A 13,148-nucleotide genomic window follows, 5' to 3' on the forward strand; every position below is an offset into this window, starting at 1 on the left:
TTTTATAATTGTTTATCGTTATTTTATTTTAATTACATTGCATATAACTAATACATTTAAAATCCTTATTTAAATGTTGTTCCATACTTTTAGTGATAAAATACAATTTGAAAGATACGAAGCAGTATTTTTGTATTTATATCTTTGATGCCTTTAAAATATCTTTTAAATTAATCATTTCCACAAACACAAGCATCTTAATGCTTTTTATAGATTTTTCTAGTTAAAATATCAGAAATGTCAAAATTCGAATTCGAGTTATTTCAACAGTTTTCATTTTATCTACTTGAAATTGTTTGTCTTAAAATTTCATAACTTACAGTATCTAATCGTAAAATTATTTCTTAGTAGTTTTTAATCCAAGATAAGTAGAGCAGAAAGATGTAACTTCTTCCATAAAACAAATTTCTTTTATTTTGCCATGTGTACGAGGCTTTTTAGCCACTTACGAAATTTGGCCGGCTGGAATAATTAAATGCTAATTGATCATGCAATTAATTAATCAAAATTGCACAAGAGTAGCAGATAATGGGCCAGGAAAGCTAGAAATTGTGAGAAAATGATACGCATACATGTTGCACATGTGAACGGGAAACAATATGTATAACTATATTCGTATCTAGGATCTTCTTACTCTTTTGACTTTCCATGAACATCGAGTGCCTCGAGGAATCTTTGCAGGTGCTTAAATCGGGGTCACGCTATTGCTGCGGGTAACACAACTATGCGACTATTCTATGGAAATGCGTTGTATATATCCAAACAATATAGACATGTTTTACTGTAATACTATAAAGAAGAAAATAGAAAATTATTCTGTATCTTATAAGCTTTAAACTTTTTATATATAGTATATTTTATATATAGTACTTGTTATATACAGTTTTTGAATATTACATTATTTTAATTATTATTTAATATTTAATTTTATTATTATATTTTATTATATATATAATATTTAATATTATTTAATATTACATCAGTATATTAATATTATACATATATATTATATATTGAATATTATATCGTACATAGTATATTTTAAAAGCGACACAACCCGAACAAGTTTATCTAGAAACTCGATTTTCACTATCCGGATTATCACTAAAAATATCCTATTAAAAAATTGATAAAATTTACTATTTTCATTAATACAAATTTAATTGTTTGTCACTTCCTTACATTAGAAGAACGTGAATATTTTCTTATTTAAGATAGCAGATTAATCGTAAATACAAAAAGGTATATTAAAAAAACATAGGACGAAACGAAAATTCACACACGTAAACAATTCTCGCATCTCTCTAGTATTAATTATATGTAAGATAATTAAGATAAGTAAAATAAAAAAATAGTATGAAACTGGTGAAGACATGTAAAATAAATTCTGAAGCTTCTATCGCTTTGACGTTTAGAGAAGAAAAATTGAAGAGAGGAAGGATCACGTAATGGATAGATACTTATTCGACAGTTCAAAAATTTTAGGATGTGGTCATCGAATTCGTATGCATGAAAGAAACCGATGTCATCGATATATAGTCACGGAAGACGACTAACGGAGAAACTTGATTCGGTCAGATTAGACGTCTATTCGGTCGATGACCTTACTTTTACATAGTAAAAGAACCTTCTGCTGCTTATTCATTGATCTTTGGAAGCTATAAATGATGACTTGGGAAACATTCATGCCTTTCTTTTTATGCTTTGAAATGGACAAGTTTGATACGTGCGGTTTGTTTAAATCTTCTATGTATCTCTTTTGAAGTACTCTCTTTAATTAGTATTTGATATAAAATGTAGAGAATGGAAAAGTGTATCAATTTTCATATAATTAACAATTATAATGATTTGTTTTACAGTAAATTATATAAGATTTATGTTACTCTACTAAGATGGTGAAAGATCATGTGAAAATCATATACGATGGAAGCCAAGATTTTGAAAGTTTGAACTTAATCAATTGGGTATTATAAAAATTTCATCATTAACAATAACTAATAATCTTATTCTCTGTCGTGATGCGTTTTCATGATTTGAAAGGACGTAATGAAATTTTTATTGTAATAAACGCAGAACACTATTTTATGAAAAATAGTAGTGAATTGATTTACATCATTATGATTCTCATTGTCAGCATTTCATATATTTATGTTTTTTATGTTTTAACAATTTTTTTAAAGATTATTATATTCAATCGATATAAAGTAGATTGTTGTATGTCTATATTTTATTATTTTGAGACTTATTAAATTATCCAACGGTAAAAATTTGTAGTTTCTATAAACGTAAAAACTATTTTTTTATCAAATTAATTTTGATGTAACTCAAAAGAGATTAAGTCAAGTGTTCGTCCTAAATTATTATCGTGTCAAATTTCTATGTATCTGTTTTATTTTAATACAAATGAGAAACCTTCATAATTATGAATTGAATTTTCACTAAACTTTTCTTTCATCTAAATTGTTTCACAAATATATTATATTTTTCATAAAAATATTACTGTGAATCACTATATCATAATGGGTCACGATTTGTATACAATTAAATTCTATATCCACGATATATTCTCTGCATGTTCATTATATGAATCTTTTTTCTCACAATCATCGACTTCGAAGGGAAATTCAACGATCTTCAGAAAGAACTTTCTTTTTTTAACCATTGCTTATAATTATTCTTAGATAGATCGCATAAATATAGAGCTCAGGCTAGAGAATCCTACTTCTTCTAATACTTGTGATATGTAACTGTTATGATATTAGACCAGCCATTTGAAGGAAGCTTGTACACTTCTCATTAGCTTGTACCTTTACATTCTATTCTATTGTACTATATTATTCAGCACCTAGAAACTTATCAATATTCAAAATTGAAACTTATCAATATTCAAATTCGCGATATAACAGGCATAACAGCATATCTTGCGGAAATCATGAAAATTATGAAACTGTGGATTGTTTTATCAGTGTTTGATTTTTTAAAATTTTGATTACAACATTCTTAAATTAAAGAAGGCTATTTGGTTTTGGAAATCATAAAATCTTTATCTTATAAAATATTTACACTACTGTCAATAAGTAGCCGGGTGCTTTAGTAGACTTGCGGTAACAGTATATTGAGCTATTAAACTATACATGTAAATTATCTATTAATCTTAATAATATGGTACACATTTCCTTTTTTACTAACACGTTGGTATACGTCTTGATTTTAAATTTCACTGCTTGAAATAATGTTAATAATCTTCATATCAATTTAGAAAAACCATCTTAATATAGTTGTGAAGCTCACTGTATTAGTTAAAATTCTCTTGAGATATATAGTAGAACTTCGTCTACATGTATCCGTCAGCGTGAAGAACAAGCAGTTTATACAATTTTTCTTTCATTATAAGAGATTACTAATTCTCCTTACGGCCTATATTTTTTCATTCATATAAGAGTTCACGTATAGATAAGTAAAACCAATCAACAGAATTTAATCGGGCATTAACTAAAATCTTGTTCAAGTAAATGGAATTCACATAACTAAAGTTCAACTATAAAATGAAAAATCTATCTGTAATGTAAATATCGCACGTTTAATTGCGAAAGAATGTCAGTGGTGGTTAAAGCACGACATCGATAGCCATAGCTTCGCATGTCAGAATGATCAGGAACGTGAACGAGGACCTTATCCTCGAACGATGGTGACTTCTCGTATACGACGTGCGCTTCTGTATCTGTATATCCCCGTAAATGCATACTTACATATGTATGTGGCATTACGTTTGTATGGCGGTCGTGGTATGTGGGTCAGGAAGGCGATGTTACTAACAAGTGACTCGACACCGCTAGCTTTCGTCGCACCAAATTTCCGCCTCTACCAAATCTGGTCCTACGCAATTCGTCGGTTATCGTGATGCTGAAAGTGCCCTACTAAAGCACGCGTTGACAACGAGTCACCTAGTTCCGCGAATGGATGTTCGGACACCCTTACGAATTTCAGTCACGTGTTCTATATAAAAGTGTATCGTTACTTCCAGTATATATAGTGACCTTCTAATCCTAAGCTGAGCACTAAGGAAGCATATAGTCTCGCGTAAAAATTTTTGATCAAATAGATTTTTCATTTTATATATTCCAAAAACGATATCTAGAAGAATTTTAGTAGTAGAAGTATAACGAATGGACACTGTTACGTTTATTGTCATATAGTATTAGTTAAAATTCTTGAAAATATGACTTTTGAATTATAAAGTGAAAAATCTATCTGGTTAATAATTTTTGTATCTTGCAGAATTGATGAAAAGTATGAAATTATAAATTATTTCATTAATCGGTGGTTTTTAGAGCCTTTAAAAACTAATTGTATCACATTTTTAAATTAAAGAAGTAGTTAATGTCTTTTTCGTTATTGAAATTACAAAATCTTCACATTGCAAACAATTTATTTTTGAAATCTTCTTAATGTTGTGTAGTTTGAAACTGATTTTTTTAGGATTGTAAAGATAACATTACTTCATATATGTGTAACATATATGTCGATTTATGATATACAGAGCATATTGTGTAATTTAAGGTAAAGATATCTACAATGAACGAATAAACATTCGATTTACTCATTTATATTAAACAATTAAAAGTTTTTGTCAAATGTTTAAAGTAATCGCCATTATTGAGTCGTCAGGGTCGATTGTCTCCTACCTATAAAAATATTACGTCACATTCTAAAAAACTTATTTGGTACATAGTTGTTTCTTTTTTTATATCACATTTTTTAAATGTTTCTAATTGTCTCATACCATTAATTATATTTTTGTAATGAATTTTATTTTCAATATCGTGATAATTTTGGTACATTTATCGACAACTGCTAGAGTAGATTAAATGTTGTGTATGTTTATGTGCGGTATATTATTGCTTGGGCATGAGTAGATCAGTCGGGTGTTAATCTTTTGAGCATATCTGAGCAGCAATTTTTAATAAATACGTTCGTGTGATTGTTTATTCTGTTTAGATGTGCTTTAGTACAACTTATAATTTCCTCTTTAACCGAGGGAATTTGCAATGTTTTTCTTATATCGTCATATCTCACAAAATCATTACGTCTAAAAAAGGTAACGATAGATCAGAGATTTTCAATTTTTTAAATATTCAACTTGGGAATTATGCCCCAAATGTGCAGTTCATACGTACAAATGGATTTGATAATGACTTTATAGATTTGCAGTTTGTTATATCTGTCCAGATTCGAATATAACTTTCCAGTCTCTGATTAATGTGAATTTAATTATCTAGGGTATAACTTGAAATGAGATATTAAGATATAAATCATAAGCAAATTTCTTGTAAAAGAAGATTTAAAAATGTATTTATATACAAAAATATGTATAATATACATTATGTAAAAACACATTTCACCTGTCCCCCTCACAAGAAAGGTTTCTAGATTCGCCATTGAGGCCATTAGATCATTACTCTTTTATCAAATGCAAGTTATTATTAAATTAAATTAGCCGTAAGCTTGCATAAAACATTAACATTTTATGTCCAATAGAAAATTCTCATAAATTACTAATTACAGTATTTATAAATACATGATATTATTTATATCGCGAAAATTATATAGTTTCTCCTATATTGATTGTTGATGTACATTCTTTACTTTTATCACTTATGACTTGAAATGAGTAGATGAGTATTATATTTTTATGGTTATGATAATATTTGAAGTGAATATTTAAGAATCTTCGCATATTGAATATTTCTTAATGTCTAATATGTATGTAATAAAAAATTATTTCGATTTAACAGTTGTTATTCTACAATTTTGATTCTGCTTGATTGGATGACTGTTATTTTTGATACAGTGTTTAGTAAATTTTAAATCCAGTATCTTCTTATGTTTTATATGTATAATTTATAAAATTCAATATATTTTTTGAAGCATATTCTAGTAACAAGGCTATAATAACTACTTCAAGTAGAATAATGCCATATTATTTAATAACTATAGTCGTCAGATTCTTATAATAGAATATAATTACGATTTGTAAAATCGTAAAACAGGAATCTGTGTAATTTGCCGTTTGAATATTTAAAATTGCAATCGTCCTCGACGACTTCACTTGTATGCTTGTAGCTCGTAGCTCGTATGCTTGTGCATTACGTCTCTAATTGAATATCCAAGCGCGACCTCTTCGCGAACAACTGACACGGAATGCACCAGGAAAACGAGACATCGATGGGACGAGGAACGCGGTTAGGAGCTACTTTTTAACAAACGACACAGAAAGTTTTTGACGTTTATATGTTACATCGATACATAAGTTGTGAATTTTATTGAAATTTCGTGTGAAATAGTTATTCTCTATAATTTAGAACTACGCAGTAAAATGTATATTTATCTTTTATTAATGATAAAATACAGAAGTGAGGTGTATAATACTGTTTATATAATAGTTATATTTCATTCACATATGAAAACATTATAATTTGATTTATATTTAACATTTATGAGTCAGATAGTAAATGTCTTCATTAAAAACTAAATAACTCGCATTTATCTTGTGCACTAATAGATGTAGCATATAATATGAACGTTTTATGTGTTAAATACAAATATTTTAATCTACTTCAAACAATATTTGATTTTCTTATGTGTAATAAAGAAAGAGATATATAAAAACCATTTTATTTTAATATATATACAGACAAATATACATTATCTTTTTAAAAGTAAGTAAATGAGTATTTGTTGGGTCAGTCGTACGTTTCAATATCTTCTTAAAAGTACAAATAATCGTAATAAAAGTAAAAGTAACCTGTTTAAAAGAAGTCACTAATTTTTCTATCAAAGAGAAATATCTAAATAAAAATTAATTTGCTACTTCGAGAAGCCTTCGAAAATTTTTATATCTAAAGATCAATATTTCATATAGAAATTTACTATTATCGATCCTAAATATCTGAAATTATTTGACGTTTATCATTATTAATTTTCATTTTCTAATATTATTATCAATTCTAAAAGAGAGAAAAGGCATAAGAAATTGATAGAGATGCTCACTTATTTTAAAATTATATTTGCATAATTAAAACAAAGAATATTATAATTATGTTTACTAAGATCAATTCTCACATTTATAGGTGCCATGTTTAGTCATTATTAAGAATGAAAAAGAGATTTTAACCGCGTCTAAGCAGAAAGAACTAGTAGGATGATCAACGAACCGCGTCACCCTAAACCGGATCGTCTAACCCTCGATGGCCAAGCTTCCTTAGTCAAGTTAATTGTTGCTTCTTCTTCGCGCTAACAATGAGATGCGATCATTCCTTCACCTCGAACATGTTGATTAACGTAGCCGTGAAATTTAATAGTCCGCGAGAAAGTGTTTCGCATGCCCGAGCCACGCCACTGTTAGCGATTCTTTCACAGTTGCATGTTTAGTAGGCAAATACGATAATATCATGAATTAATGTTTATCGTGAACCGAATTGGGTAATTTATCAATCAAGTTATTAAAAATCTTGAAATATATTAGTGTTCAATAAATGAGTAAATAAACGCAATGCCTATAAATAACGGACGAAACGACTGTAAGATATTAACAAGATTCCTCGTTTTAATTGCAAAAGTATAGAATAAATGAGGACCTTTTCCAATTATGTTTTTTTTTAGAATTAGTACAAGCGACGGAATTTTTCATTTTAGAAAACTACGAATAACGGTAAATTTCGATAAAAAAATCCGTATGTTTCCAAAGTTTAAAATATAGTATTAAATTTACTTATGAAGGTACGTATCGTGTCCAGAACTGATCTTGTTTTTTTGAAAAATAAAAGTACTTTTACTGCTCTTCTATTAAACATTTTACTATTTTGGAGGTTTATATATGCAGTAGGAACACAGGAAACATATGAAGAATTTTATAATACTAATAAAAGTATTAACGAATGCTAAGAACTTTACGGTTCAGATGTATGCATATGCACGAATTGATTTTCTCGCTTGAAAAAGAAACGTTAAAGTTTCTCTTTGAGGGAATATCTTTACTAATTTAACCGTTATAGGTGCATAATTAATTTCTACATCTATTTTTGTAATTTTCAATTGTATAAGAAAGAAAAATTTTTTAATTTCGAATCCTTTTTGTATTTTTTATTAGTAACATACACCGTTAGTGATCCTTGCAGAGGAGGAAACTAAATTTTATTTATTAAATATTGTTACTTAGATTTATTTTACTTCTTGATTATTTGTACTAATTAAGGAAATGTGCAACAGTGTTTGGTTATGATCGAAGTATAAAAATTAATATATTCGTAACATGGCTGATAACATGACAACATAACACAGTCGTACATATGGTTGTATCGATAAACTATACATTGCCAGTTTTGTTTATCCAGGTACTTGTTTCTCTTTATTATATAAATTATGTGAATTATTTGGTAAAAATCATAAGAAAAATTATCTCTAATTATCCTTAATTAACACTGTCATTGTGACCATTCATCATAACATTAATAACAGCATAATTGCTAGTTTTCTTTAAAGTGAATGTCATGATTAGACGCGAATAAATTTGTGAGCTAAACTGTACACATTACCCCGTTATCATCACAGACAGGAAAATTCGAGTAACATTCTATGCAAATTGGTATGTTTTTAAAGTTAAAGTAGAACGTGAAACGTATATATGTATAGTAATATAAAATATGTACGTATAATTAATTCGTGTCTCTTTATTTGAGTATTCTCTGTAACGTTAATTTGAATAGTTACGATTACTAATCATAGAATCATTAATTAGAATATAATTGCCGTTTAAAATATTTCAAAGTCTCTTATCTTGTTAATGTAGAACCATTTCCAAATATTTTATTCGTGACAATAAGATGAGATTTAGAAAAAATGACCTTTTATCATACAGTATATCAATCATCGTATAATATCATATATCATATCAATAAAATAGTATTATATAGATCTTAGACAATGACTTATTAACATTTTCAATAATGTTTTTCCTTAATAATGTTATCTTTTTTTCTTTAGATAGCTGTTTCGGTTCTCCTCCAATGGAATTAAGACAAATGAACGATATTTGTGAATAAGTTGTCAACTACTTATGTATTATGAAATGGATATTATAGATGTGAGTATTTACACAGGAATACATTATCAATTTCTTGGAATACATAAGTTTAATTATTTTGATTAATACGTAGCTTTCTTTTTTTCCTTTTATAGTCGTCCCAAGAAAGGCAAAATTTAAATTACATATAGATAACATCTTAGAGACTTTTCAGAGATAGTTTTGTAGCTGTTTTTAATTATATAATGTTTTAAATAAGAAGTTTGTACACGTATAACATATGTTACGTTAAATGTGTACATATTTCTCAAGATACTAACGTTAAAAATTTGGAACTTTCGTTACAGATCAAAAGTATTGTATTTCTGATATCGATATCTTTTACATAAACAAGATTCAAAATAGTGAAACAAGTACTGATACTTAAATATATGTACTCAGACGAAGATTGTTACTTTACTCTTGAATTTTTATATTGTCAAAATTTCATTTTTCTGTTTCAGCAAGTACCATTTTAAGAGGAACTTAGACAAACTGCAACGAGGAATCATGCGTATTAATATTGATTCTGTCATATTTTTCTGAAATTAAGGAAGTTCTTCAATAATAGAAAAACACGACTGTGTCGAAAAAGACCGAAAGAAGTCAGCACGGTTTATATGAGTAATAATAAGTTATTATAAGAAAACGCTTGCTCACCAAAGGAATTCAAATTCTGGCAGACACCTTTTACATATTATGTGTGTCATGCAAAACATTTTGAAGTTTCATTAACACCGTTATATTGATAAAGTTTGAGACAAAATTAAAAATCTGTATAGAAATTACAAAGTATTACGTATAAGTATATATTTCACAAAGATCAGGGGAATATTTAAACAATCAATTATCCACTAAATTAATATATCTCAATACTCAGTGGGACTCTTATTATATGTTCGAAATTACTATGATTCATGGGGTATACTAATAAATATTAATAAATATGTGCTTGGATTAAATATCTTATAATGTCTATATATATTTTCAAATTAATGTCAAATTTTACTAATGTAATCACGGTAATCTCATTACGGTGTTAATGAAATTTCAAAAACTTTTATGTGTGCATAACACACATAATATATTCATAAAAATTTTCCCAGATAAGCGTTCGGATACTTTTGTGAGTTACTGTACATCTGAACTACTATTTAAAATTTCGAAATCAAATCATATCAGATATCAAAACGAAGAATTTAATTCTCTATGCAACGTTTAAACATTTCTGAAGCAGCGGAAGCTTCATGTACTATGAATTTGCTAGACTTTCCAATATTCCAGACTTCGCTTAAGCATTGCTTCGCCTGTTCCAGATTCAAGATATCAATGTGTCCACGCGATGCATTCAACGAATCAACATGTTCAAATCGAATTTTCGTCACGGCTGTTTGCTAGGAGGGTCCTGTCATCTCGAAGCTCAGCGATGTCCCATCAAAAGTTGGCCTGAATACCGGAGGAGTACGTAAGTACAGAGGACGAACAGTCAGTCAGTCGCACAAGTCAGCCTCGTTCTCGATGGCAACCAGCACATCGGTCGTTACCTGGTTGGAGAGGTGGTAGAGAAGAGTAACAAGTGGGGAGCAGAACACCTGGACGACTTCCTGCCAGGGAGTAAGCACCTCAGTCTTCAGAAAAGATCGTTTCACGTCGGTCGTTCGAGTCCACGATATCCTAGAAAGTTACCTATCACCAAAGAGAATACGTATCTTCATCGAAAGAAAGAGAAAAAGAAAAGAAGAAAAAGGAGGAGGAAGGAACTCGCGTCTCGTCCGGAACAGTCGTACTTTTGGAACAGTTCCGGTTCTCAGTCGGTGTTCAACCGGAAACGATCGCGAAATGACGTTAGCCTCGCGGTACGTTCGGTGAACTCGCGAATTCGAAAGTGACCTTTTTTTGCTGGATTAACAACAAGATCGCCAGTCGGTGTGATACCAGAACAGATTCTTCGCTGATCATTGTCGCGAAGAAACGATTATCAGCTGATCGTTCGTGGCCAGAGTTGACTGGAAGAAGCGGATTACGAAGACATGGAAAGGACAGCTGTGTTTCTTCTGATTGTCGTCGGCTTGGCTACGCGAGGTTCGTTTTAAAACACTTAGTTTATTAAAGTAGCTACATTATGCAATAATTTTTGTGGGTTTTGTGTTGGAAAATTGCTATTCAATCTGTTAATCAAAAAAAAGTTAACTCGTCATTCGAGTTTCTAAAGTATTAGACATGCAGTGGCGACAAAAGTATTTGTATACAATTGGATCTATTATAGAATTTATATCCTAATTAATTAGATCTAAATATATTAAATGTCGAAAATAAATAATATCTTATTTGGAGCGATGTGCAAAAGTTAGCGGCCAACTAGATTTTTTAATTTATATTCCAAAAATGATACTTTTAAGAATTTTAATTAATGTTGTATAAGTATATAACAGTATCTATTTCAGTGTTGCCTTTTATTTGTCGTGCCCTCGTACATAGTAATATAAATTGTTATAGATTTCGCTTTTGGAATATAAAATGAAAAATCTATCTCTCTGGAAACTTTTGTTATAGCTGCTATGTCTCTAACAGAATTGAAGTCGATCTATTTTTATTAACTTCTAGATTCATAGATTATAGAAGTTTCTGGATAAAGGATGACCTGGTTAACAGATTAATTGCAAAAATCAACGATAAAATAAATATTATATCGGAAGTATACTGATATAATATTCGATATAATTCTGTTGCTGTCACATTATTACAATTAAGATGAAACTTCGAAAATTAAATTCTAATTATAATTTTTCCTCTTCTTTTAATTAGTATCTCCAATAGGTACAATAAAACTTTTGATCAAGTAATTGATAATAATGTAAATTCTTTTAGGAAAATATTAGAAATTATAAAAATGTAAACGATTAGTAATCAATAATTATTAGTAATATGTGGTTTTGCATATTATAAAATAATTATTTATCTTGTTAATATTAGTAAAATACTTTAAATGAAGAAAAATAAGGGAAGGTAATAGTATATTGTTCCTTGTTTATACGTAACATTATACGACGCCGTAGTAAAGGACAAGTTTACTTTAGAGTTCACGTTTAAACTCCTTACAAAAGAGCATTTAGAAATCTCTTGTCTGCCTATCTTAAAGAGAGCATCTTTTTGCTCTTTTAATTAAGAGTATGGAAAATTCACGGGAGTTTTAAGAACAAAGCCATTCTTTCTAAGAGATAAAAATCTGCGCAGAATACAATATAAATTTTTATCATGATAAAATACGATGCGTAATATATGATTATCTGATAGAGATTCAGAAATTAGTATTTTCGATGAATACAACTAAACATCGAAATGCAGATTTTTTTAAATTGTTACCTAATTACACGAAAATTTAACAACGTATATTAAAAAATTATGATATTCTTACTGCCTCCTAGTAATTATTGTTTAAGAACGATATGTCTGATAGTTCTTACTGATAATTGATCAAAGCAAAGTAATTTGAAATAATTAAAAGCAAAAGAAAAATTGCGTTACGATCGTTTGAATTTTATCTATTTGATTAATAATTATTATAATTATTTTATAATTTTAGCGCATTTGTCTATATAATATAATTTCAATTAAACTAACACTTTTCTTCTAAGCTTACTTAAATGTAAAAGTTGAAATCTTAATTTTGAATATCTTGGCAAACAACGATTTGCTTATAAAGGAGATAAAGAAGTCAATTATTTATTACTATTACATTATACTAACATTATTATTTCAATGAAATTTATATATAGTATCTCACTTAAAAATATATTCGTAGATCTGTCGAAATATAAAAAAGTTTCCGTTTGTCGTATTTTTTTAACGAAGAATTCTTCTTGATGTGTTAAAACCGGATATAAGCCTTTCAAAGTGTATTTCCATCTACCTCGGAAGTGCGAGTAATTCTTCAGCATCGATCACCGACTACGAGAGTAGCAAATTCATTTTCCCGATTGGATGCATCTATTCTTAACGCGTAAATCCATTTTTGTAGTGTAAAGCG

General features: G+C 28.7%; 1 protein-coding gene across 1 annotated transcript in view; it reads left to right on the top strand.

The window, feature by feature from the left end:
* The first annotated feature begins 10,714 nt into the window (after nucleotides 1-10,714).
* Nucleotides 10,715-13,148, top strand: part of LOC139998178 (uncharacterized) — a 71,376-nt gene continuing 68,942 nt past the window's right edge. The window contains exon 1 of the mRNA XM_072022518.1: nucleotides 10,715-11,203. Within this exon, the coding sequence (XP_071878619.1) occupies nucleotides 11,152-11,203 (52 nt within the window). The 5' untranslated portion in view covers nucleotides 10,715-11,151. The remainder of the gene's footprint in view (nucleotides 11,204-13,148) is intronic.

Source organism: Bombus fervidus, chromosome 2, assembly GCF_041682495.2.
Source record: "Bombus fervidus isolate BK054 chromosome 2, iyBomFerv1, whole genome shotgun sequence".
Lineage (NCBI taxonomy): Eukaryota > Metazoa > Arthropoda > Insecta > Hymenoptera > Apidae > Bombus > Bombus fervidus.